The sequence below is a fragment of the Buteo buteo genome, chromosome Z (assembly GCF_964188355.1).
Source record: "Buteo buteo chromosome Z, bButBut1.hap1.1, whole genome shotgun sequence".
NCBI lineage: Eukaryota > Metazoa > Chordata > Aves > Accipitriformes > Accipitridae > Buteo > Buteo buteo.
This window is the reverse complement of record NC_134204.1, coordinates 32,567,759-32,595,140: the sequence shown is the minus strand read 5'-3', so window position 1 is coordinate 32,595,140 and position 27,382 is coordinate 32,567,759. Positions and strand designations below refer to the sequence as shown.

The 27,382-nt window shown below is 36.0% G+C and overlaps 1 protein-coding gene across 12 annotated transcripts in view; it reads right to left on the bottom strand.

Moving 5' to 3' along the window:
• The window catches only part of KDM4C (lysine demethylase 4C), a 279,086-nt gene that overhangs the window by 100,760 nt on the left and 150,944 nt on the right, over window positions 1–27,382 (bottom strand). For 6 of the 12 annotated variants that reach the window (XR_012649164.1, XM_075021802.1, XM_075021803.1 and 3 more), the window contains 3 exons: window positions 9,194–9,375; window positions 8,104–8,320; window positions 7,102–7,178 (listed from right to left, as the gene is read on the bottom strand). Coding sequence is in view for 9 of the 12 variants with exons in the window: in XM_075021802.1 (XP_074877903.1) it covers window positions 7,102–7,178; window positions 8,104–8,320; window positions 9,194–9,375 (476 nt within the window). In the remaining 3 variants the exon portion in view is untranslated. Of the gene's footprint in view, window positions 1–5,084; window positions 6,458–7,101; window positions 7,179–8,103; window positions 8,321–9,193; window positions 9,376–17,976; window positions 18,899–19,986; window positions 20,199–27,382 lie in introns of those variants that run through there. The other 6 variants (XM_075021808.1, XM_075021809.1, XM_075021810.1 and 3 more) reach the window with 6 other exon arrangements.

Below are 27,382 nucleotides of genomic sequence, written 5' to 3'. Positions count from 1 at the left end.
CCAAGTACATCCTGGAATGTGAAAATTTGACATAAAATATTGTAAAGCATACTACTTCAGCTACTTAGAGACACTGAAACTGCAAGAAAACAGTATGCTTCGGAATCTCGAAAGCAGTTTCCTCTGATAAAATAAAATGGAATCTCCATCAAAGAAAAGTCTGGCTCTGTAAATCTGAGTCTACATATGCATTTTTCTATTTCCATATTTTAATGATGTTCATAGTTGGGATTCACACATAATGCAGTTTCATTTAGCTATTAATACAGCTCTCATTTCTACTGCTCTCATACTTCAGTGCTTTGCAAAATCATACTGATACACAAAAACCTAGTAGAGACCAAATTTTCTATAAAGTTAACATAAGTGTGGAGAGTTTAAAAAAGTATCATTTAACAGAACTAAAAACAATACCTAATTGTGTAAGCAGAAGAATAAGAAGCAACCTTCCCTCCTAAGATATGAATTCTGAACTTTGAACCAAGACTTGTACCAATGTTTTATAACTTCCATTCTATTCTCCACTGCAAAAAACTTTTCTTTCTCCTTGTTTTCCAATCAACCTTCCTTTCAGGATTTAAAGCCTTACTTAGAAGGGAATTCCTCAGACAGATCTTCCTCAGCTAAATCTCCTCCTTCTAGGAATCAATGCAAAGAGGAAGGAAAACAATTTCAGACATTCAGCAAGTTGGATTTTCAGGGAATAGGTATTTTCTGATAATTAAATCTCACTTTGTGCACTTTTCTGATGCGAGAATTGAATTTTTGAAGGCATGTGGATATAGAATTCCCACAGTGAGTCAAATCTCTGTTTCACATCTTTTGCAACAGCTGCATGTTTTAGGAATGCTTATCCTGAACAAGAAATTAGATGAATATGATTTTTTCCATTTGTTTCTTGTAGAAACTAGAAGTCTGAACTGTGTTAGTAGGAATGTAAAATACACTTACTCTATATTCCCTACAGTAAAAAAAAGGTCGTGCAAATAAGTAATATTCTTTAATTACACCTCCCTCTCCAGAGAGACTTATGGTATTACACAGCAATTTAAAATACAATTAAAATATCATATGTATAACAACAGACATAGAAAAATTTATACAAATTAAAAAACTGATTCATAAAAAAAAAGCATGTGATTCAAAGGTAGCATAAAACTTTCAGCTGCAAGTTGGTGCAACTAACATTAATTGCAGGTTTTTAAAAGGGAAAGTAGTACTCTGGACAGCAGTATGTTCAATTGAGTTGTCTTTTTTTAATAGATGTACAGAAGACTGGTTAAAAGAGAACCACATTTATCTTAAGTATAATGCTAAGTTTAGACAAAAGTATTGTACTATTTTGAAGTGAAATCTGTTAGGATAATCTAAGGTTATTGTCCAAACTCTGAAGAGACAGAAACATGATCCTAAAATGACAAATAGGACACAAATAAGTATCAGCAATTCTTAATTATGCTGATGTCAGCAATGAGGTTCCATACAAGCAAAAAATACACTAATACATTTAAGTTATATATCAAACTGATAATATTTTCTCCAACGAGAACTACAGTCACATTGTTTTGCAATGAATAATACTGTTCAAACAGGCAAAAGAGAACCATAGGAAAAAGAAAGCTCAATATCTATTTTATCCTTCTGCCTCAAGGCACGATCAAGTCTTCTTCAGCTATTCCTGACAAATGTTTGTCTAACACGTTTTTGAAAATCATGAAGGAGTAGATGGTACAAAATCTCCATATATTCTACCCCAGTAGTTCACTGTTTTTAGAAATAAAAATTCATAGAATTTCCTGGTATCAACATAAACTTCTGCTGATGCAGTTTAAAAGTGCTACAAGTCGTCTTGTCCCTAAAATGAGAGAATGGCAATTGATTGTGTTCCTGTTTGCCAAACACATATAATTTTACATGAGAGAACACTACTTATTTCCCTTCTGTCTTGCCCTTGCTATACTAACTAGGTTAATTCTTTTCAATCCTCCCTTATGGAAAGATTGAGGTCTACCAGGAATGATTAAAAGAATTTTGGTTCTGGTTTTCTGCAATTTCAATTGCACCTCGTTTTCTTCCATCCCATTCAGGCTCATGGTTTTTTGAACAATGTGTGTTCACTGTTAGACACAGTTCTTCAGCTAGGCTCTCATCAAAGCTGAAGAGAGCAGAAAGATTGTTCCATGTGTTTTTCAGGCTCTACTTCCAGTACAAGGCTTAAACATCCTACTGAGATGTTTCAGGTTCTGTGGAACTGATGACCTATGTTGTTTGTGACCACAGTGATTACAATTGCAGTTGGCAGCAGGAGCTACTGCTTAGGTAGGGACTCCCATCTTATATACGCGTAACTGGTAATTCCTCTCTAAGTATTGCACCTATCTCTGTTGAACTCCATATGTTTTGTTTTACACCATTTCTTCAATATAGTAATACTATTATTGTCCTACAAAATAGAGGATCCAAATCAAAACAGTAATTGGATACAATCCAAAATAATAATCCTAACCCAAATTAGTAAACCTCAGCCTACAAAATGCCCAAGGTCCTTGGTACTTACAGAAAATGCGTGGGGAATGCTTCTTATTAATCCTTTCGCTTCACTGAAATATTGAAACAACTGAGGGAAATAATATTTTTAATAATACCTGAAACACACTTGACAGCTGTGAAAAAGCCTTTGATGTATTCTGTAAGTTTAACACCTTGGTGGCTTCACATGAAGTATACTCCCCCATCTCCTATGCAATTGTCTTAAACGACTTAAAGTAGATCAGTCTAGATTTCCACATATGTTCGGTAAGGACATAAAAAGTAATTAGCAAATGATGCAAAGAACATTATCACTTTCTTAGTGATTTTAAGAGTCTGATGAGAATGATTGCTGGTGGCCTGAGATAGTGAGGGTTGAAAGCAAATCCATATTCCTATATGTTTGGCAACTACTGCTTTACATCATATCTCTTCTGTCGCTTGAATACCAGAATTTAAAACACTATCAAAAGCATCTGAAAGATAGGATGCACAAAATCTTTTGCTTATTCCTTATTCCCATAAGCAAAGCATTAGTTCTTTTGTTCTTAAATACATATGTCTTTGTACACTGTTATTGTCTAGGTGTTTAGAAATTGATGGATTCATCATTTGTTTAGTATTTCTTTTGTAATCCAAGATAGGTTGACTGCCACTTAATTTGTTGGGTCGACCATTTCCTGCCTTTTTAGAAAGCAACATTAAATTTTTGAGGCTGCTGGCACCTCACCTAAGGTCTGCAAACTCTCAGAGATAATCACTAATAGTTCTAAGATTGCTTCAGCATCTCAAGAGTTTTGAAAGACCCTAGTATTAAAAAAGAAAAAGTGACTTCGGTATCATTCACATATGAGTAAATAACAGAGCGTTACTCACATCCTTGAAGCTGTTGGGGTTTTGCTATTTAACTCAGGTAGCAGATGCCTACTATCTATCCCTCCTACATATTTCAGCTGACAATGAACAGTTCCCATTGACATGTGAATGACATGTAATAACAAAGAATACAAGATAGCAGACTATGGAGGACAAGTTTTAAGTAAATTTAATACTAGTTAGGTCTATTCAATCTTCAACATTTTGTTAAAACTTCCCAACTGAATGACAACTTATGACATTAAGAATGTGAATTTCATTCCACAAACATATCTGAATGAAGAGCTCTCTTGGGGCATAAGTTCATTTCACTCAGGTCACCAAATCAGAGCTATAGTAAGGTGAAGTTGTCACCACTAACGATTCAGCTGTACAAAATCACAGCAATTTAGTTAAATATATCATAGCCAGAGCTTACATTAAATAAATTGACCAAGTGGGCAACACATACTGTCTAGCCTTTGCTCCACTTCACTCCTATCACCTTCTTGTTACCTAACACATAAGATTCCAGAAATCCACTGAGTCTTCTCCCCTAGTCCCCAGAGTGTGTTTTTGCAAAAATCCAATACTAAAACATCTTCACATAAAATTTCAGCTATTTTCTGTATGTTTTTGATATCTCTTCCACTGCTTCATCTCATCTCCTCAAATAATTTGGCCAAAAAGTACTTTCCCTAAAATTCAGATCTTCCTAATTTTCAGAAACTTATATGCATTATAACAGAATAAAACTAAACCTATTCAGTAAAATGTGCATAATTCTTCTCAAATTAACACTAACTGTGGGTGCAAATTTTCCCCCTAATAGTTTGATGAAGAAAAATCCCAGTCAAGTCAAGCTTTAACCCTCTCCCCAACATTTTCCTTTTTCTATCATATTACCCAGATCCCCCTTTATTGCCCCATAGTGAATGTAAATAAGTCAGTCCTTATGACACTGTTTTTATCTTTCACCTACCACTGTGCCATCTGAATGTCCTTTTCACTTCAAGAACACTTGTAAAATAACCTTAAAACCCCAGAACAATTTTAGAATCCTTTCTACAACACAGCATTAACAAATTATAAGACCAAATTTTGTTTTACTATTTTTCAGTGACTTTTGATTTTAAAAAATGCACTATACTCAAAAGACAAACACTCTCTCCAAATTTCCCATCAAAAGTGTTACTGTTATATTGCAGTTAACATCAGGTTCCAAGGCCATGTTCTAAATTTTTCAGTGCTCTTAACAAAAACATCTGATTCAGTCCTATTCCTGTCACACATGGTATTTCATGAACAAGAATGTTCTCCTTAGAATTCCCATACTTGCACATTGTAGCTGTATCTCCCTTGAAAAGAAATTAACAAAACTTTTCAATAGAGCAGCGGGGCTTTCTAACTGTTTGTTTAACTGATAATTAGATTCTGAGTTAATGGCAACCTGTCACTTGCTACAGCAGACTTATTCTTTTCCCCTCAACCTTCCCCTGACTCTAGGGCAGTAGTCACAAAAGTAGTTCAGGAGATCCTGAAACTCACAATTGTCTGATAAGGAAGCTGTAACAAGGTTTTCTTATTACCAACGAAAGATGAAAATTGGATTTTAGCTAGTAAGAATACCTTTCCTACTAAAATAAGAACACATTACAGACATAGAAATTGATTCAATAAATATTTTAATAGCTATTCACTGAGAGAACATAGGACTAAACATTACAGATTGACCATATTTTTGTAATGAGCAGTTTTAAGTCACTTTTTTTCTTTTGTTTTCCCCAGCTGCAGTAATATGTGGATTAAAAATACCAGTTCCCTTTTTGGTTTCCTTAACTCTTACCATTCACAAAAGAACCTTAAAATGTTGACAGTATACGAAAGGAAAATCAAAGTGTTTATATTTATTGTTACTTTCATGTTTGCTAATGCTATGATTGTGAATTTCTTACAGGTGACTTTCATAATTGCAAGAAGTTATATTTGACAAAGTGATATCGTATTTTCCAGTAGTTTGAATTCTCATTTCTTTTCCAACATATCTAAAAATTTTATGACATCATTTAATGATTTACATTTTTAAGGCACCTGAAATATCTCCTTTTAATTCAACAACAGAAGGAAGAAAAGCTATGTTGCCATTTCAGACTCATTGTGAGAGACCGAAGGAGTTAATGTCTCAAACGTTGTGGTGGGGCAAGTTCTGCTTTAAGGACTAACTCTGCCTAGCAAAGAACCACAGGTGAAAAGAAGCCCATCAACGCCCATCAGCAACAGGAGCGGAAGGGCATGCTGGAGGGTGCACGGCTCCCTGTTCTCCTGTGCTGTTCTGATGTCCTGAGCAGGGCAGCTCACCAGGTACGGCGAAAGATCACATCGGCAGGAAAGGGCCAACTACTCCCCAAACGACACCCCCCAAGCCCACGGCCCAAAGGTATCTAGTTAGCCTAATGAGTTCGAGTGCCAGCCCGAGGGAGGGGCAAGGAGATTATAAAAGGACATGAACTGAAGCCCCATGTGCACAAGCCCACCGGGACTGGACCCCTCGGCTGACTGAACCAACGCTGGACCCAGGACTGGTGAAATCTTTCTCTTCTCTCTCTCTTCCCTCTTCCTCTTCCGTAATCCCCACACCTCATCCCTTTAGACATAAACCACTGACCAAGTCTGAGACCAGGAGTGGATCCAGCCGCCCCCAGGCTCCTCGCTGAGGAGGAGTCTAGAAAGCAAGGGGGTCTGCTCTGAACCTCGTGACTCAACGGGAGGGATCGCCTGATTGTCTTCCCTGAACTGACTCCCAAATAGGCAAGGCCTGTAGTATATGTTTGGTGATGCATGGTTAGCACATGTTACACAGTGTACTGACACAGTTTCATGCCAGTTTTTGTTGCGAGCATACCAATTTTGGTGGTGAGCATGCCAGTTCTTCTTGTGAGCGAATAAAAATTGAGTTTTGTGAGTTAAAGGATCCCTGGTGTCGTTTCACCTTAATGCTGACCTGGGAATCGGCAAACCTGAGTCATCATCCTGAGAAATCGGGACATGACACTGATTATCACATTTCCTCAAGCTGTTTTAAGGAAAACAAACATTAGATGACTTAGCAGGGCAACTGATAGATTGGTAAGATGTAAAATTTTACACTTTTTTTTTAAAATGAGTATATGTTTAGGGATTCTATGAACTATTAATTGCCTCTCTATTTATTCCTTGCTGTATAAAACTATTTTATGCTTTTTTTAAAAATCAAACAATAGGCATTTAGGAGCCTCACAAGTGAAATCTTCTTCGGCTTACACAGTGCAGTAAACCTTAAATGCTCAAAACCAACAATTTCATTCCTGACTGTAATTTATTATTCTTTCTCTATTCTCCGGCTGTCCACACGTACATACCAGAAGTCTAAAATATTTAGAGGAAATCTCTTTTTTTCTATTATGTGAATTTAAATTTTCAGTTGTTTCCTTGAACAATGTTTTACACACAATTATATTCTGTTAGCCAATCCTTTTCATGAGTGTATAAACCTACTCCAAGTTTGTCTATCAAAATGCTATTAAATTTTACATTGAAATCTATTCGTATTTTACAAATAATTTTTCTGCAGCAAGTGTGTGTTCAGTAAAAATAAGCAGGCTACATTCCACATGCAATCATGCATGTGCTTCATTTTTTTTTTTTTCCTTAGATAACTAAGCAATATGTGAAACTTACGGCTGTCCAGGCTTCTGTTCTGCATCGAGAACACAGCCAGTCAGTATGGATTTCATGAGAAGGAACACCATAGCAACCTAGAAGAAGAGAGCTGGATTGATTAATATATTCTGCCTTTCTATCCATGATGCCATACCATTCAACCTTGTATAAACACTAGTAAAATACATCTCCTGTGACCAAGGAGACTTTTCCAATCTAGGCTTACTGCTAATTCCATAGTCCATGAAATATATAAATTAGACACACAGACACCCTTCCCAAAACTCAAAAAAACCCCAAACAAAAACAAACCAAAAACCACCAAACCAAATCGAAAATCAAAACAAACACCCCCTCCCCCCCGCTGCAAACAGTCAAAAAACCAAACCCCAGGGAATTTCTTATTTTCTGTCATTTCAATAGCGAATCACCAATTCTCCCTGAAGTAAAAATGTACAATTTGATTAATATACTGACATTTTTTCTATGCAATTATATCACGCTTCCATAAAAGAATTTCACATGGACTTCTTAGAGATAACTATTCAAGTCTTACTCTCTGTAGAAGACACTGCAGAAAATCCCTGCATTCATCAGTCACTCTTGAAATAAAAAAGAATGCAAGGTGAAAGAAATTACTGCATACCTAAAGTCAATAGCAATATTCATAAGTCCTTAAATCCAGCAGGATTTCACCCTGACATACTAACATCACACAGTGGTTTAATATATGAGAAGTAAAAGGAATTTAATAGCTCAAATTGAAATAAGAATCAGAAGTTTGTGATTATTGAAAGTTTACAGAAAAGTTAATTCTTCACTATTTTCACAGCAGTCATTAGCTAGTAATAGAAAATGTAACAGTTTTTTAAAAAAATTTAGCCAGTGATGGAAGCATTACATATGGAAATGTTTTTCCAGTGCTTTTAAAGACATACTAGAAGCCTAGTTAACTATTATTTATCAATGAAACAAAATTTGAAATTACATTTCTGCCAACTGAACAATTAGCTTATTTACTTGCATGAACCCGCACACAACACTTTGCACAGGAAATCAGAAGACTTGTTCCATCTTCTTCGATAAAGGCATTTGATGGATAGTTTTCAGTGTTTTCTTCACTATAAATAAAACACATCTCTGGAATAAGAGGTTTAGTCTTTTCGTTTTCAGCCATCAGTGTTTCTGCTGAGTTTGCTTCCCCGAAAGTAGGACTTTCTTCATCATGATTGTCTGGCTGGAAAATAAACAGAATTTATATTTAAGTAAAAGAAAGGAGCGTCGTTCTTAGTCTTCTTTTTGACAGTGATGAAATTACTTCTCCCCTCCCAGCTCTGGCATTAACAATGTAACAGTTTTATGAGAAAATTAACTGCTTTAAGTTTTTATCACAGTCATTCTATAGTTCTTTGATTGTTCAAATAACTGTGAAACCTAGAATAGCACTCAGCCTCCAAACTAGTGTTATTGCAGCAGTGTTCAATGATACTATACTTCTGTCTCCCTTTGAGTCCTTTAACTGGGTCCAGTGCAATAAAAGTTTTCTTCCTAGTTCCCATGCTGAGGGGATTCTACTTCAGCAGCTTCAGAATTAGTACCATAGAACTACAACAGCATTTTTAGCTGACATTTGACACGGGAATTCCACAAGCCAGTATCAAACTGTGCTCTGCATTAGACTGTTTCTGTAAGAACATTACTCCTGAGAAGGCCTAAGTACTGTGAAAACACTTAATTCCTTAACACTGCAGGAAGGAGACATGGAAGAGGCTTTGATAAAAAGCATCTGAAGATGGACAAATAAGGAAATAGCTAAAAGATACAAACCTATGTGGATTCTCCACCTCAAAAAGTGTAACATTTAAGGGCAAGCACACATACGCTAACACCAATCCTACACAAACCCTAGTAGAAGGCATACACTGTCTGCAACCAAGGACAAATGCAGGCGAACAGAGTATCAGTTCTAATTTTAGCAATAGTGAGTTTATTTACCTCTCATACAAATCAAATGCATAAGCTTATCTTATTTCTAATTTACTGGAAATAAAGTAGCTGAGCAGCTATTTCACACTTCACCCGGAGATGCAACTGTTAGGATCTTGCTTACCTTGTAGTATGGCATGAGGAGAGTGCAAATGGCACAGTATGGTTTCTTTTTTGCACAAGCTCCATTGTATTCTTTTTCAGCATTGAAATTGGGTACTCTCGTCTGCCAAAGGTAGACCAGAGGCCTGGCCCATGTCTCTGTCTCTTGAACTTTCTCTTCAGTTAAGATAGTCTCAGGCAGTTCTTAAAGAAAACAAACAATTGGTTACATTGCAGTCCTAGAATGAAAACAAACAACAACAATTTTGTCATGTGTGCTAACAATGAAGATAAAACAATGCTATAAGGAGTCTGTGTGAGTGAATACAAATGCAGAAGTCTAAAAGAATGATGCATCAGGACAAGCACAAAAAAAGTACTTTCACACCTGTGTCATGAGCTGACTGCTCCACATACAGCATAAAAAGTATGCCACTAGCTCTACTGTTTACAATTTGTATTCATATCCACAACAGTACATCTTGCTCTCCCACTCCTTAATTCCCCCAACCTCTACACCCTAACCCTCCATGCACTCTGCCCTAAACTCCTTACAGATGGAACATGTTGCATCCTGCCAAGCAACACCAGACAAATCACTCCATTCATGCAGAAAAGCACCTCTCAACTCTTTATGGAAACAGAAACTCATTTTCCAAAGGGAAAAAGAGACAAGTGTTATAGCCAGGGAGTAATGGGGAACAATCTGATCCAGAGATGTAGCTGGACATGCATGCTGAATTCCACTACAGGCAAAACTAGTTGGTACTATCAGTGATCTGTTCCGGATGTTGTAAAAGTTTGGTTTACTTAATAGCAGTGTTTCTGTGCAGGACTCCATAAAGCTGACTTTATGAAATTAAAAGCCTCTACAGAAGCTGGGAAATAAAACAGACTGAAACTCAGAGAAATAGCTTATTCAATAGGAGTAATTTTAAAATGTAGTCATTTGCTATTGAGAAAGATTGGAAAAAGGAAAGCTGTGAAAAGGAGACTGGGTGTAAAACCCTTGCCCCAGTAAAATCAATAGCATAATTATTAATGATCCAGTTGTTAACACCAGAATTTCAGCCTAGTCACATGTTTGAGCTGGTTGGAGAACTCAAGATACCTTCATAGGCAACCTAATGACTTTGTCACCTGTGAAATATACAGATTATGAAGAGGGAAATATCTTTTCATCCTAGAAAGGAAAGCATTGCTGACAGATGTTAAGTATATTTTTCTGAATTGGGTCCTTATACGCTGCTCTGATTAATGATGAGGTCTGTGGTTCTGTTCATTCAAGTGGACAGTGCCTATTAAATCTTTCATGATCAATGAGAAGTCATGTCGGTGACAATTAGAATAATTAAAATAATGTGAATGTGGGAAGGAAAATGTAGAAAGTTACTGAATAGAACTTTCAGATAACAAAAAAGGTCTCTAGCATACAGGTCTTTTCTAATGATGTATTTAAGAAAAATTGTTTGTTTCAGAAGAAGAAAATTCCAACAACATAGAAATGTTTAATGAAGTACATTAAGCTGAATCATCACATTCCTTCATGACAACCATCATCCACTTTATGAAAAAGTGGAGGCTTTATGGGTCTCCTCCTATGATAAATTGTCACACGCATTGCTACAAAAGCACTATAAAGTTGATAGCATTTTTGTCAGTGTTGAATAAAATAAGGATTAAAATATTTGTCTACAAGCAAGCCAAATGTAGCAAAAATAAATTATTAATATATCCTGCATGTGAATTTTATTCCATTTTTTATAGTTTCTCAAGAGAACTAATACCAATTCAATAAACATTTGCCAATAATCCAGGTAGAAGGACAAATACAAAACGTGCAAAAAACATGTCACCAATTCAATATTCAGCAGCAGAGCTCTATGGCGAATAATGTAGCCGCAGAAGAATAGCAGTGAAGAAATAGCTGAACACAAGCAAAAGATGAAAATATAAAATGCCGGCATCACTTTTACAGCTTTCTGAGTTACTTATCTTTTGAGTTAAAAGCTTAACTAAGCTTTTAGTTAAAAACATTGTCAAATCATATTTTTTCTATTGCTTGCTGTGGGAGCAGCTCGGAACACCTGGCATTTGTTTTCAAGAGTGAACCGTGTCCTGGTTTCAGCTGGGATAGAGTTAACTGTCTTCCTAGTAGCTGGTACAGTGCTATGTTTTGAGTTCAGTATGCGAAGAATGTTGATAACACTGATGTTTTCAGTTGTTGCTCAGTAGTGTTTAGACTAAAGTCAAGGATTTTTCAGCTTCTCATGCCCAGCCAGCGAGAAAGCTGGAGGGGCACAAGAAGTTGGCACAGGACACAGCCAGGGCACCTGACCCAAAGTGGCCAATAGTGTATTCCATACCATGGGACGTCCCATCTAGTTTAGGAACTGGGAAGTGGGGGCAGGGAATCGCGGCTCGCGGACTAGCTGGGTGTTGGTCGGCGGGTGGTGAGCAATTGCACTGCACATCATTTGTACATTCCAATCCTTTTATTATTGCTGTTGTCATTTTATTAGTGTTATCATTATTAGTTTCTTCTTTTCTGTTCTATTAAACTGTTCTTATCTCAGCCCATGAGTTTTACTTCTTTTTCTCCCCCATCCCACTGGGGGGGGAGGGGGGGGAGTGAGTGAGCGCCTGTGTGGTGCTTAGTTGGTGGCTGGTGTTAAACCACAACAAACCGTTAGAATTTGTCGTGCTGCATGTTTGCCAAGCCTTTGAAGAACTAGTTTTACAAGGCCAGGTTGGATGATGGCCTTGTGTATGCCTGGGAAGATGTAGCTGAAGACAGTCACGAGTATATTATGGAATTTTTTTATCTTTAACTGTTCTGAGGACTGGCAAACATCCCAGCTGAGCCAGATATGCGTTCCTGTGTTAGCAGTGTTGGCTATATGCCGTTAGTTCTTTTTAGATCTTTGTTGAAACATATGTAAGTTTTATCCTTTAATGAAATAAAGGGAATCTCGTACAGAGAGCTTGAGCGCTTAATTCAGTTGCCACACTTGCAATTTCCCAGAACTGTAAAATAAATAGCTCTGAAATCTGTGCCTCTAGTTCTGTCTTTATCTATTTAAATTTTCCCTTACAGAACAGTCTCACAAGTGGCTTCATCTTTGCTAACTTATTTTCCACATTCTTTCTTTGACATTATTTTCTTTCAGGAGGTTATACTGACATTATTTTAAATAATTTCATTATAGTTGTGACCTGACAGAGAATTCAAGGCTTGATAGTACCTTATAAAGAAAAGAAGGAGGAACACAAAATTTGTTGTGAAGGTTTGTAACTTAAATGTTCTGTATCTATTATCCACTTTGAAACTGACATCCTTGGATTGCACCACTCCTTATCACTGCTGAATAATTCTCCCATGAGGGACCTCAGCCTATCACGCTCCTTGTTAGTCAAAAAATCTATCTTCAGATTTCCAGTCCTGGAATCAATTCTAAGACGACAGCTCTAGTTCTCTCACATAGTACTCTGGTTTCCCACTGCCTCAGCACATTGCTGAGTTCATGACTGTATTGGTTTCGCTTTGGATGAGAACCATATTTATATCTTAATTACATATAAACTCCACAATTTCAGTTCCCTCTTGTGTGATCTTTACAAATCCTTTCCAGATCGCGGGAATGAAAACAATGCAAGAGCCAAGAATAAAACTGGCAGTACTCTTGCAACAGTGTGTTGCTTTCAAGAGCTTTTTATTTATTTTCAAACTTCATTCCAAATGAAGCCAGGGACAAAGTGTCATATGCAGATGTACTGGACTGCATCTTCCACAACCTTCAGAAAACTTAACACTCTTTTAAAAAATTTATTTTCTCCTTTGCATTATGTTCAGACTAACTACTTCCAGTTACTTATTGACTAGAAGCAAACCCCCATTTGCCTCTGATCTCTAACATCTCTAATTATGCATTCTATCTCCTTTTGAGGTATGACTGTCTTCTTAGTGCTCCTTACAGCAGTCTCTTAAGTCTCCTTGCATGAACTACAGCACCCAAGCTCTCTTATGTGATCCTACTGCATATTACACCCTGCAATCTCTCACTCTTCTCCATCATAACAAGCCCAGAAGCACAGCCAGGAAAGGAAAAACATCCCTCCTCCTTTCAGAGGGAGACTAGCTAACCCAGTATTTCTTAAATGAATGTTACACTAGCAGTATACAAAATTAAGAACAGAAAGAATGGATGTTCTTAAGGGATATAAGCTTTGTCTGATTGACTGTTATCACTACTGTACGGCTTGTGAATATCAGTTCTCTTCAAGAATTTCCTAGGCAACCTCAAGCTTAATTTATCATCTTTCAAGGGCTTCAGAAATATTGGTTCATCTCCTTACAATCAACATTCATGCACCCACACACTGAAATCTTAAAATGTCAAAAGAAATTGATATTAAAAAAAAAAAAGTTACAGAGTACGTGACTCCCATTACAGAATATGACAACAATGCTGCCTTCAAGAACTTTCTCACCAGGTAGAATTTGCAATCTTCTATGTAAATACTCTACATCAGCAGAACTTGGGCAGTTTCACTTTGTGTACTTTTTCCAAGGTGCATCAATAACATTGATAGGAAGAACTTCCAGGTCAGCTTCTCAGGTAGTACAGGTGGGGTTACCTTCCTGGTTTCCATGAAGTCAGAGAAGTTATATACCATGAATAAAAACTGAGAATTTGGTTATCCAAAACAGGCAAGGAAATAAAACTCAGCTCTCCAACTGTTCAAGAAAGCAGAGAGTATAATCACTTGATGTAACAAACCCTGCCATCTTGGCACAGTTTATAACCTTTCTTCACTTGTCCATTCGATAATTCCAAAGTACTATTTGTGTCCCCAAAAAACTTGGAAAACTTGAGGGGTTTTTAGAATTTTTTTTTGCTATTTTTCCAGTACTTCTCACTTCCTCTTATTCTCTTTAATGACTCCTTCCATCACTTACTACATAACTGAAGAGCAAACAGTGACTTAGCCTAAAAAAAAATCTACTTTCCTGACTAACATTGGTATGTGTGGTTTCAGGGTAGACATTCAGGTGCCTTATGTGAGCTTGGTGGTTTTTGACCAGGTATACCTGTTAGAAGTATGAAAGTGCCCAGCATCTTCGTATGCTTCTATGCAATGGTATGAAGTACACAAGGCAACTGCAACCTCCAGTTGCTTCCATTCAAAATCCACCTTAAGTGAGGATTTTCAAAGTACGAATAGAGAACAATTTGTGGTGTCCATAGTGACTGAAAAATCTCAGAAGCTCCACTGTCATAAGCAGGCATACTTTGTACTTCAACTATGTATATCAATGCCATTTCCCAGTACTCAAGACCTGCAAAAACCTGGTGGAAGCATCAGTTCCCACAGTGAAAGAGATTCAAACATTGCCATCCAAAAACAGCGTATCTACAAGACCAGTACATAATGTTTTATGAAGCACTATGAACATGATGTTCCACTAAAAATCTTACATTTTGGCATTTTTCTGAAAGAGCCTGAGAATGTTGTCTCAGTTCTGGTAGAGCAAGTTTTGATGAACAGTCACTTACGCAATGCTGTCAACCAACAACATTCTATGATAAGTGCCACTATTCAGTCAAACCTTCCTTGTGATAAACTCGCCTTGCTCTAACAGCAGCTACCAATGGCCCAAGACAGACAATCCAAATGATTCAGGTCAGCCAACACAGTGATATGAAACACAATATATGTCTATGGAGAGCATTTTCTCTGTGCAACACATGAAATGGTGCTAGGGAATCTATCTCGACTTCTATGCCTGCCGTAACTTGGATCAAATCACTGACAATTCCTCACAGTTCCCTGCCAGTAAGTGCGTGAACAGGACTCTGTACAAGTGTGTAGCCAAATTCCCTGGTGAGAATTCTGACGTGCCGTTTGCTTTTTTCAGCTTTTCAGCATGAAACTTATATTCCAAATTAAGAATTAATCAAGACAAAAGTGAATAATGCATTCTTGATATTCTTTGGTAAAGTCAGATGAACTTAACTATAGTACAGGATACATCTTGCTGTCAGAGGGAATAAAAGAAAATACAGGAGTTGAATCTGCTAGCCATGACAATGAAATTCAATATACATTTGCAGCTCAATTGACAGCACTGTTCAAGAGATTGCAAACTCTCATGCATAACACATAGGCACGCTAACAAATACTCGAAGAACCATCTTTGAAGTCTTCAGCTGATATATTTCTGTTGTTTAATCTCCATCTGAATCATGACACTCTAATTTTGATACAGTAATTATTCCCATAGCAACAAATATTGTATACAAAATTGAGGCCATCACTTCAGCTACAAAAATAAACATCTCTTTAGCAGAACACCTTCTCACACAACACCATGTTCAAGTGTAAATGTTATGCTTAACCTGAAATATAAGTGCTACTTACAGGAGTTCTATGAATTCAGAATTACTTAACAATGCAACAGAACTATAATTATCTGATTCACTTTCTTACAGTCAAGCTCACTCTTTTCCTGAGACCATTTGTCTCTGGAGAACTTCAGCAGATAAGACACTGTGCTCAGAGGATGACTATACAAAGATTTATGTGCTCACCCCCTGCTTCAAAGTGAAACTATGAGAAGAGCCATCCAGCACACTTTCTCGGATTGTATTAAAATTCCATAACTATAAAAATATAGTAGAGGGTTTCTGTACTTTAACTGCAAAAATGAAAATCCTCTGGTTATCACATGAAGCCTTTACCATCTGGAATGTGACATGCCTGAGGAATTACATGAAATAAAAATTAAATAACCTACACTAAAATAAACCATTATTACATTAAAAAGGACTGTCTACACAACGTCTTGCACCATGTAAAAATTCAATTAAACTTCTTTTTTTTAAAAAGATTTAAAAAATAGAACACTGTATAAGAAAGAAAAATAAAGACTTGTACTTGTACCATTGGAAACATCTATGTAGACACAACCCCCAGAACTCATAGCTAAGGCAGATCAATCACAGTCAGGAAAAAAAACAAGTATCATAGAACTTCTACAACCTATTATCCTTGTAAAGTTCAAAACATGACTGTAAGTATACATTATCAAATAAACTTTAATTTCAAACCACACCCTACCTTTCCAGCTGTAAATTAAGCTTCACATCACACCTGTGTAATGAATAAGAGCCACAGGGACAGGCTAAGATTTGGTTCATTAACAAGGATGTGTTACTCAAAGGAAATAAATGTGGAATTATCATTCAGAGTTTCAAGAATTCCCTGATGCCAGACAAAGAAACAAGAAAACCAAAGATGATCTTATTTTTAAACAACTTAAAAGGACCTCCATTCTCAATGAATATTTTCTAGGAGAGAAGAAGAAATCTTGGGCATCCCATATGTGGAAGAGGACCTATTATTAAGCAGACACTCCTTCATTCTGCCTAACAAACAGTGGCAGTCTTCTGAAAATCTTCTTGATGATGGAGGTATATTTGTATGTAAACCAGGGCAGGGTTCCTCTAGTTTACACTTTAATGTTCCATGCATCATGTGACTGATCAATAAATCCCTGAAACTGAAGAAGGCTCAGAGGACATGCGCAAGGGCTCTGTGCTTTTGAACCTCAGGGAAGAATCTAGGGAGTGACTGCCCATAGCTGTTGCAAAGGAAAACAAATCTATCTCAGCATAAAGGGGAACGGAGGGTGTCCTTTGTTTTAGATAAATGGCTGTATCACTTGGGTGGATCAGCTGTTTGTCTAAATGTTTTTCCCTGAGTTAATCAGAAGATTGCAAATGTTTTCCTGAGCCAGCCAGCTCAGAATATGGGAACTGTGTATATAGCTCACTTCAACACTGAGTATAAAGACTGAACATTGAACAAAATGAACTTTGAAGGGAGCAACAGGTTTGAGCTGACTTCAACCCACATATTCCTTCCCAGCAAATGGTGACACCCAGCATCATGACAGCAAGCATATACAGAAGAGAAATGGGAATCACATTTACATTGTGATCCAACTGTATACTGCAATTGCTATATTGTGCTTATATTGTGATTTCAGTACATTGCTGTATCACTCTGCTAATGCAAAATCCTTTGTAACATCAAATATCTTCCAGTAAATTTGGTATTAAATATTAAATACATCTTGTATGGGACATCTAAAAGAAGCCAGTCAGAGAGTATAAGACTCTGGCACAAGGAATGCAGAATTCAGTTCTTTAGTACTGGTACTTAAATTGTATTTACAAGTAAAAAGACTGACTTGAGTTCTGCTGGAGTGCTAGGCATTACAGTTTAAAGCAGCCAGAAATTTCCTGGATAATATGTAAACCTTCAAAGTTGGAACATATGTTTAAATCAAGTTCAAAGACTTTTACTGGATACACTTGGACAATATATCCTACTTGGATTCAAATGTCTTATCAACACATCATTAAATATATCACTGATTTTGGTATGCTTTGATAATAACTATGTGGAGTGGCCTTCACACAATGAGACTGATATTTCTGCCTCTTACAGCCTCCCATGGAGAGCTTATCATGCAAGTCTGTTAGTATGCACATTTTTTTTTTTTAATACTTTTATACAAATGAAGCCTGTTTCTTGTAATGTCTGTTATGTTTCTGGCTGTAATTATATCACATATTCATGCTGAAGTCTAAAATGGATCAATACCAGCCCAAAAATAAGTGTTAACGGGATGATGTAATGCAGGATATTCCTATGCATTTAAAAACATCTCTTCACTGCCACCCCTAACAGTGGTCACAGATTTTGATTGTCCATGAACCACCAGGATGTTTTTACTTCACTGCAAGTATAATGCTTTGTTGTAATATTACTTTAGCAGATACAATTCATAATGAGGTTAAATATTTTGTTTCCTAAGGGGATAGACCAAGTGCTCTTTTTTCCAAAAGAAAAGCAGAAACGCTTGATGAGCCAATTAATGACTTTAAATAAATGCATAAAATTTATTATAAACCTTACTGGATCATACTAATAATTCAACCATAGTGGTAATGATACTATAAGATAATTAGCAATTCCAAACTCCGTAACAGTTACTGCTATAATATTTGTACCTGAAAAGAATATTTATACAGGATTAATTAACCTCTGTAACTTAACTGTGGATATACCAGTTCTCATTAATGCCATTATTTATATGCATCTATCCCTTTACATATTTAAGAAAAGTGAAACAATTCATTAAAACAAACTGTGTAGACAAAAAGAAAACTATAGCCCAGAATCTTTTTTGGCACAAAGGAAACTCCTTCTATAACAAGAGTACTTACAAACAGTTACTGTGCTGCTTTCCAAGTAGGTAAGTGAATGAAATAAATGTTTTCACAAATGTTACTGGTTTAACAGTTTGTGTCAAACTTGCTCCAACACTCAATACTATTGCTTTGAACAGTTTTTGCTTACTAAGTTAAACTTAAATTCTCAGACGGAAAACATTTGGGCCATTTGCAGAATGGGCTGTTGCCAGCATTTGCTGATTTAACCCAGCAGATGTGAAAAGCCATAGATGCTAATACAGTACAATTTGCTTTTGCCAATCTCAACAATGATTTTGTTGCTGGAGGTTATGTTCCACTGATGTTTCCTGGCTTTGTACAGCAGCATTCTCTGCTATGAAGAGCATAGCAGCATCTGTTATTTTTCAGGTAGTTGAGCATAATCTCAGCCCGGGGAGGCATTATCTATAGTTTCAAATGTCCTGGAGGAAATAATAATAAGAAAAAGTCAGTCAGGGAAAAAGACTTGCAACTTCAAAACTTTACTGTTCCTGCAGTATATCAGCAAACTCAGTTTCAGATATTGTGTTTCTTTTTTTCACTAATGAAAGCCATAGATTTCATAGCAAAATATGAAAATGTAAACTTTGTAGATTCTTGTACGGCACTGTACAGTAACAGCACTGTAAAGTAGGTATATGTTTTTGGTTAGAGAGTCTAATTGCTGAATTATCAATCAGTACTTCAGTTCTCATAAAAATTGTATGTAAAGATAGCCATACTGAATCACAGCTCTATAGGCTAAACTTAAGAGCTCCTAGATTAAATAAAGTTTACCTCACAAAATAAGCTAATGGGATGCTTTTTTAAAAACAGTAAAATATAAAGGAAGTGTAAAACATAAGTTGTAGCAGATCTCAAAATGTTTTGAAAGGTCAGAAAAATTCAGAGTTCAGAAAATTTTTCAAAAAACAATTTGACAGGATTGAAAGATGTGTTTAGATATTGGGATACTCTGATTTTTCTTGAGCATAGAGTCCCATAATAAAATTGTTTTGTGATTGAACTGTGTATTGCAATTGCTACACTTTGCTAAATGTAATTTGTTCTTGTATTGTGATTGAACTGTATATTAAAATTGCTACACTCTGCTAAATGTAATTTGTACTTTCACTGTGATTTAGGTGCATTGCTGTATCACTCTGCTAAATTGAAATCCCATGTAACTTCAACTAATTTCAAATAAGAAAATTTTGTGTTATTCATTAAATATTCCACACATGGAATATCTACAAGAACCTGGTCAGAGTGTATTATACTCTGACATTAACTGGCATACTCAGCAGGATATTCCTGAGGGTAAGTGGTACCCATTAAAGCAGTAATGATTACTTCGGCAAAAACATACTTTCTGATTTGGTGTTAGTAACAAATAAGTACCTAGTAGCGAAAACCTGCACTGTGATTAAGAATATGTAGTGATAAGACTGGCTGCAGACAGGACTACTAACATTTAAAAGAGAAGATAGAATTATTATAAATACTAGCAAAGGCTGGAAAAAAATCTCACCAGTAACTTTGAAAAGGAGGGATGGGAAATCCATAACCAGTATTTTTCATGGACAGCAGAACAAAGCACTGATCCCACTGATATTTGGGATGAATTTGAAAAATTGAAAGGTTCTAAATTGAAGAAAGGAGAGAAAAGCAGGGCTTTGCAGTTGCTGGTATTACTTGTGAGTAGTAGTGCAGAAGTTAGAAGAGAAATGAACACATAGCATGCTAGAACAAGAAAAAGAAACATTTATAGAAGATAACATAATGCATAAGCAACATACACAGGGAATTAAAATAAGTTCTTAGACTCAAAGTTGCAGCCTCAAATCATATGTGATGCCCATACACATAAGGAGCATTTACTATAGTTTACTGAAATAGACCTCATTCAAATGATGGCCACCATGTATACCAAGGACAATGAATGATCAAGAGATACCTGGTTTGATACTGATCCTTTCCAGGGTGATGATTCAGGTGACTCATGAGAAGAAAGTATTATGAAAGTGTTTCTTCCATGGCAAAAACCAAACGAAAAAGCAACGGGCCTGAACCAGTTGCAACCCACATATTCCTTCCCAGAGACTGAAAACATCCAGCATTGTGACAGTGAGCATATTATTAGACACCAGTAATGAAATTCACATTTGTATTATGACTGAATTACATATTGCAATTGCTACACTCTCCTAAACATAGTTTGTACTTGTATTGTGATTTGAGCGCACACTGTACCACTCTGCTAAGTCAAAAACCCATGTAACTTCAACTGACTTCAAATAAGTAAATTTTCTATTATGCACTGAATCTTTTGCACGTGGAATATCTAAAAGACCCTGTCAGACTGTACTGGAACCCAACTTTTTTCTCTAACAAATGGCAAAGTAACTAAAATGTATTTGATTTACACTGCTATGCTGCTGCTAAACTAACTAACTTTGAGAAAGCTCTGAGGACTCATGGTGTAGAGAATAAGTCTACATTTACATAATCTGTAAAACTGGTTTTACAAGGCTACAGTATTGGTGTTTTTTAAAACTATCATTTTGGTTTGCTTACTAATTCTTGCAACAAAATCATTCTCTACTTCAAACTGAGCCCTAATAGTTAAGGCTCAAATTGTCAAAGATGTCTACTAATTCTGGCTATCTAAGCTGAAGCACAAGCAACAAATTCTTATTGACACTACAAAACATGGACTATCTAGTGACTCCAGAAATACAGATACTTATTATGTCCAAAAACCAAGCTCAAAGGTGACCCACTAGTCAAGCAGCCATATTTAAAATGTGGACATGAGGCCACAGAAAGGGACGTGTTCTTATATATGTAAGAACTGCCAATTCAAAATATGTACAGCATATTTGTGTTATAGTTTCCATTTTTATATATATGTACATCATAGCAATTCCAGTAATTTCACCTGTCTTTACACCATGTAAGTTTAAAGAATAGCCACTGTATTTACAATTTATTTCAAAGAGGCATCACATCAAAATCAAAACAGAAACAAAAAAAACCTGCTGGAATTTACTGCATAGCGTATCAGCAAAAAACAAAGCTGTCAGTGCAATATCATTACAAGAACAGACTACAAGCTAAAGACTGGCAGATATCTGCTCTCCTGAAAAGCTTAAATTCACAGCACTGTAGAAGACTTATTACCAGCTGCTTTCTCCATTCCATTCCCCATGTAATTTTTTACAATTTTTAATGAACAAAATTTTTACTTTGCATTCCAATTCAATTTGCTTGCAGTCACTGTACTGACCAGCTAGAAGATTCGATCAATAGCTGAAATTAGATTGGAATTTTTAGGAACTGCTATTGCCATCCACACACATGCTTACTGATTTACTAATGAAACATCATAGTTTGCCATCTAGTTTCAAGAGCTTACTAAAGCTCTTTTAAGCTAACCAACTCCAAATGTAGAATATGTATTTAAATTTACATTTACTTCTCATAATTAAGGATTACTTAAACCTGAAGGTCTGATCATGTATATCTTTATCCCAGTATTTGGTACATACAATGTCAACAATGTAAAACTAGTGTATCATAAAGGATTCAATGAAATACATGCACTTCTCTATATAAAAGACAAATCCATTATTTCATTTAATTCTTCCTCTTTATTTAAAATTAATATCTCATGAACCTCTGCAAACTTAAATGATGACCCCTGAAAACCAACACTGGACTAGTCCCTACCTTTGTCAATTACCTATTGGAGTTAACAAACATGCACAATATCATCAGTGTAAAAGTATTAGTATAGTAGGCTTTTTCTCCCCGATTTTCTTTCTGCGTTCTAAGAATTTTCCAAACTAGCATGCAATCTAATTCATACTATTTCATAAAACACTCTATAAAACTTGTCCAACCTACTTGTCAGTATGTGCATCTGTACAAAAGGGGAAAAATACAGAAAACTTTCTCCCAATCTTCAGGCTTTCTTGCCTACTAATAAAAAGGGTCACTGAGATATGACAGTTATTTGGTACTTCTTTATTCTAGAAATTAAAATGTATCTTCATTGACCATACTGCCAAGTACTATACAGTCAAATAAATATCCAAGTATTACGCTGTTAAGAGTGTTTTTGAAGTATTACATAGCAGATTCACCAACACACTCTCATTTTATGCTGCTCTAGAGACAAAAAACAGTACCAAGTGGGGAAAACTTATTTTATGGTTATTTTATATCTCTCAGGCAGCAAAAATCTAACCTATGTCAATACACCATTCCTGCATAAGTGCCTCTGGGCAAAGCACAAATTAAATTTTGAGGAACCCCGTTACTTGAATGCTTACATTTAAGATTGTGCTGAAGTTCTCCACTGACTCAAGGCCTTGGGTAGTTACTTATCTTCATAAATTAAGTATGGAAGATGCAAAGCAGAAAGACTTGATCACAGGTCCAAATTTACATGACAAATCAATGCCTGAATTGGAATTATAAATTAATAGCTTCAGGCTACACTTCCTGCACAGATCACTAAAACTAATACCCCATAAACACTCCATACACTAGACAACAATTGCATTCAAACTCCCTCAAGGACCAATTACTTAAGTGTAATTATTTTGTACATTTAAAAAAATATATATATTACACACACTTCTCAGCCAAGAAAAAGCATTTAGTAAAACCCCATTAGCATTAAAATCAAGTCACTTCCAATACTGCTGGTTTACAAAGCAGCTTCAGATATTGACAAAAGCAATGATAACTCTATGGGCTAGATTTCTTTTCATTTGGAAAAAAACCAAACCTACTATGATATTTTGGAACTAGGATAATTTATTAGGCAATCCTCTGTACCAATACCTCAGGGAACTAATCCTTGTTAAATGCAATTCATACATTTTCTGTGTTTCCCTTTGGACCATAATTACAGAAACAGAAACTCAACTCCAGAAGATAACCCTATAGAAGAGACATCTGTCTCCTTTGCAAACATCATACCTGGTTTGCCTACTGACTCTACAGCTACACTTGAGAAGGCTATTGAGAGGCTGCACAAATGCAGCAGGAAATCCATTTTCATCTTGGCACACTTGATAATGAGAAATTATACATGCCTCTGTATCTAAGACTAAAGTTCTGTCCACTCCTTTAAGAGGTAAAATATTATATTTTAAAGCTAAGAAAGCTGTGCAATTGTAAGGTTCATCTAGAGGACAATGAGTCTTAATGATCTCCACATATACCACTGTCCAGCAAATGAGGCATAAATGTTAGAGGAACTGGTTTGTATTCCCCTCTTGAATCAAAATAATGGCTACTCTTAGATCCTGGCATTTGTAGGTGTCCACTCTAAGGCAGATAAGCACTGCTGTGAAAGATGTCAAGGGACAAGAGCCACCAGTGGCAATAATCAGAGCTGTCAGTTCTCACCATTTCTGAACATCAGCTGCTAGCCCAGAAGTTTGACAAGAGTACTGGACGTTCAGGAAAAGCTTGTATTTGACCTTTGAACACTTCCCTCTCCTAATTACCTACTAAAGATTCTATGACAATTTTATAAAGTTGTTTTGAGCCTTCAGGATACCACATGTTACGTAAGTGCTAGAACTTTTTGTTAATTATGGTAATCAAAGCTTGAAAATGTAACTTAAACAAACCAGAAGCATGTAGATACCAGAAGAAAGGATAGAGAACACCTAGCATAGTGATACCATTGCAACTGGTAGACAGTGCTGGTCTCTTCCAATGCTAGAAGATGAAGCATGAAAAATACAAATTCTGTACTGGATTAACTCATACTCACACAAGAGCAAAATATTTTTTAAAAAGTAAAACTCCACTCAAAAAGCAGACCAATACAGTATGGGAGTGAAAACAATACTGCAAATTATAATACTAATGTGGCAAAATAAACATGCCTCTGTTAACTGGTTAACAAATTCTTCTCTACCTCCTAAGACACACCAGAAAAAAAGAGCTAACATTTCTTTCTGAAATAAGTAACAATCTTCAAGCAGAATCTGGCATCTTAAGCTTCAAAGCAAAAGAATCACAATTGCATCTACAAGTGTAATCTCCCCCTATTTCAGCATGCTTAACCTATTTATGACATTACTGAACACGCCTTATATGGCTTGACTACTAGTATCAGATCAAGCACATCTCACAGGATGCTGAGAGTGAACGTAAAAAAAGAAGTTTTATTTTATGACACAAATGAAGGAAAAATACAGCTGTAAAACTAGCAATTTTCACTAATCAAACTCTTGTCCAAGCCACTCTTTCCATTCACAATAGTTTTTGCTCTGTTTCCTTAGCTTACAAAGTAACAAAAGCAAAATGAATTCGAACTTCTGAATCATATTTAAAACACTAAAAACCATATACAAAGAAACCCATACTGAATTCAATCTTTACACTATTATTATATCATTTAGGGTTATGGCAGATTTTAGTCAACTTGAATCTAAAAACAGTTTCTAATGTTGCGTGCCCAAATATTGCTGGAAAGAAATCTCTGGGACCAATCAATGTGCATCCAAAGCCAGTATGCTTGCTCCTTCTGCTGAATTTGCTTTTTTATTGCTTAAGTGAGCAGAAATATAACTGCATTAAATACAAAAGAATAATATTACCATAAGCTAATATACCGCCCTGAGAATAAGACCAAGGTTCATTATGTAAAAATTATTAGTATTTTGAGTGTGACATACAGCTCACACTGTACTGTTGTACTTATTTTTCTAAACTGGAAGCCTGAGCTGTAATTTCTGGGATTGATTCCCCGGTCCCCAGTACTTCTCATTGCTCAGTCCTTTAGGCATTAATTCCACAAAACCAATCATAATAAGGGAGACTCAGAAGACAGACATACAGAGGGAAAGGCTTCAGAAAGACTGAAAAAAAAATATAAAATTAACACCAATAGACCACTCAGAAACAATTAAACCGATCATTTTTCTGCAGAAGAAACAATTAGATCATAAAAAACCATACATATAAAGAAGCATAGGCAGTGATAAAAAGAAAACACAAAACTCAATGTCCAAGCGATCCTGTGCAAAAAAAATAATTTCTGCCAAAGGACTCTGTATTATAGCAAATCCAGAAAGTCTCTGCTAAGATTCAAGCCTCATGCTTGAATTGAATGAACAACATTCGTGCTGTTGAATATGATAGTATTCTGTTTGCAAAAGTATGATTCTGAAATATCTGACAGTGTCAAAGAATGTTGCCTTCAAATTGTTAACAGCCTCTGATCACCTCTATTCACAGAAACTTCCTAATAGAACCCTAGTATCTGAAGGACTTCAAATATATTAATTTGAATATAAATTATCTGTATTAGAAATGGCTACAGACTATCCAACTTGTGGAAAGTGACATGATTTGCAGATGAACTATAAAGCCCCCATTTGTTAATTTTTCATAACAGTACTAGTACTTATCTTCTTCTTCCTCCATTTTGTTTACATTTATGATTTTACTGGACCCAGATGAATTAAAATATAACCTGATGTATCAATACACAAATCCTCCTTGTAAAGGAATAGGTGAACTCAAAAATTATGGTACCTAGAGACTATAGTATCATAGCCATTATCTGCATCACTTTTGTTCAAAAAAACACAGAGGACAAGAACTGAGTAAGTATGCATGCTGAATTACATTTCTGGTAACTCCAGAATATGGATGAAGCACCTTCATAAAGAGGAATATAGTCATTGGTACATTGATACTGATTACTCCGCTGATACCCAACAACAAACATTCTTGAACATAATCAGAAAAATCTCATTTGACTGGCACTCATCTAACCACAGATCTTTAACTCGCATGCCAGCATGCGCCAGGAAAGCTAATGAGGCTTCAGTTTGCCAGTCTGCCTCAGCAGTTCTTCAATCCCTGTCTTGCATGTAAACATTCTGTTCTCCCAAAACCTATTGTTTGTCTTTTGGTGTTTTCACAAAAGCATGCTGATGAATTACATCACAATGAGAAACAGACACATGAAAGTAATATCAAATTCCAGTTCCAGCTAGGAAATACCAATAACTGCCATTTCCAATAAAACTCTTAATTACTTCCTTCAATCAATAAGCAGACAGGTGCTTAATAGCTAATTGAAATTATTCTAAGACAACATTTTCTTTCCTAATAAAAATACACCCTTAACTACCAGAAGGACAATCATGTAAAGAGGAAAGACTGGAAGGTATATGACTTCTTGTTGGGATGCTCCTACTTTCACACAAAATTAAGACACCAGGAAGCTGACAAACTACTGGATAAGGCAATGAATGAAGAGCAGAATCCTTGAGATTAACCAACCAGTGTCATCACATCATCATCTAGCCAGATTATATCATATGCAATCCATGCTTAAATAGAAATTTTACACTATGTTTTAACTATAAAGTTGAAAAAGAATCAGCAGGCAAAAGGAATATAATCTCTAATTAAAAAAGAGCAATTTCACTGCAACCTACAACATATTTAAATCTTTAATTACTTTACTATATGAATCTTAATATTAATATCATCCTTTTTGTGTAAATTACCATAACACTTTCTGAAATATGCTCTGTCTAGCCCTCAAGGTATGCAAACATATCCATATATGATATAGATCATGGGCCTAAGCTTTCTCTAATTTTCAGAAAGATGCTTAACAACTAATTGAAGTATAAGCCTGGCAAAACTGCAGCTCAGATAAAAAAGGGAGGGTATGGCTTTCCAAAATTAGTGAGATGGAAGATGCAAATCAATGAATGACTTCAGGCTTGGAACAAGGAGGGAGATGTATTGATGACCGACCAGTTAAAATTACAGCACCTAGCTCAACAATGGCTAAATCGGTGCTAACTGAAAGCATAATATTCCTTAGTTACAAGAAGAATCAATTAACAGGCATGCTGTCTCTCTCTGAAGTC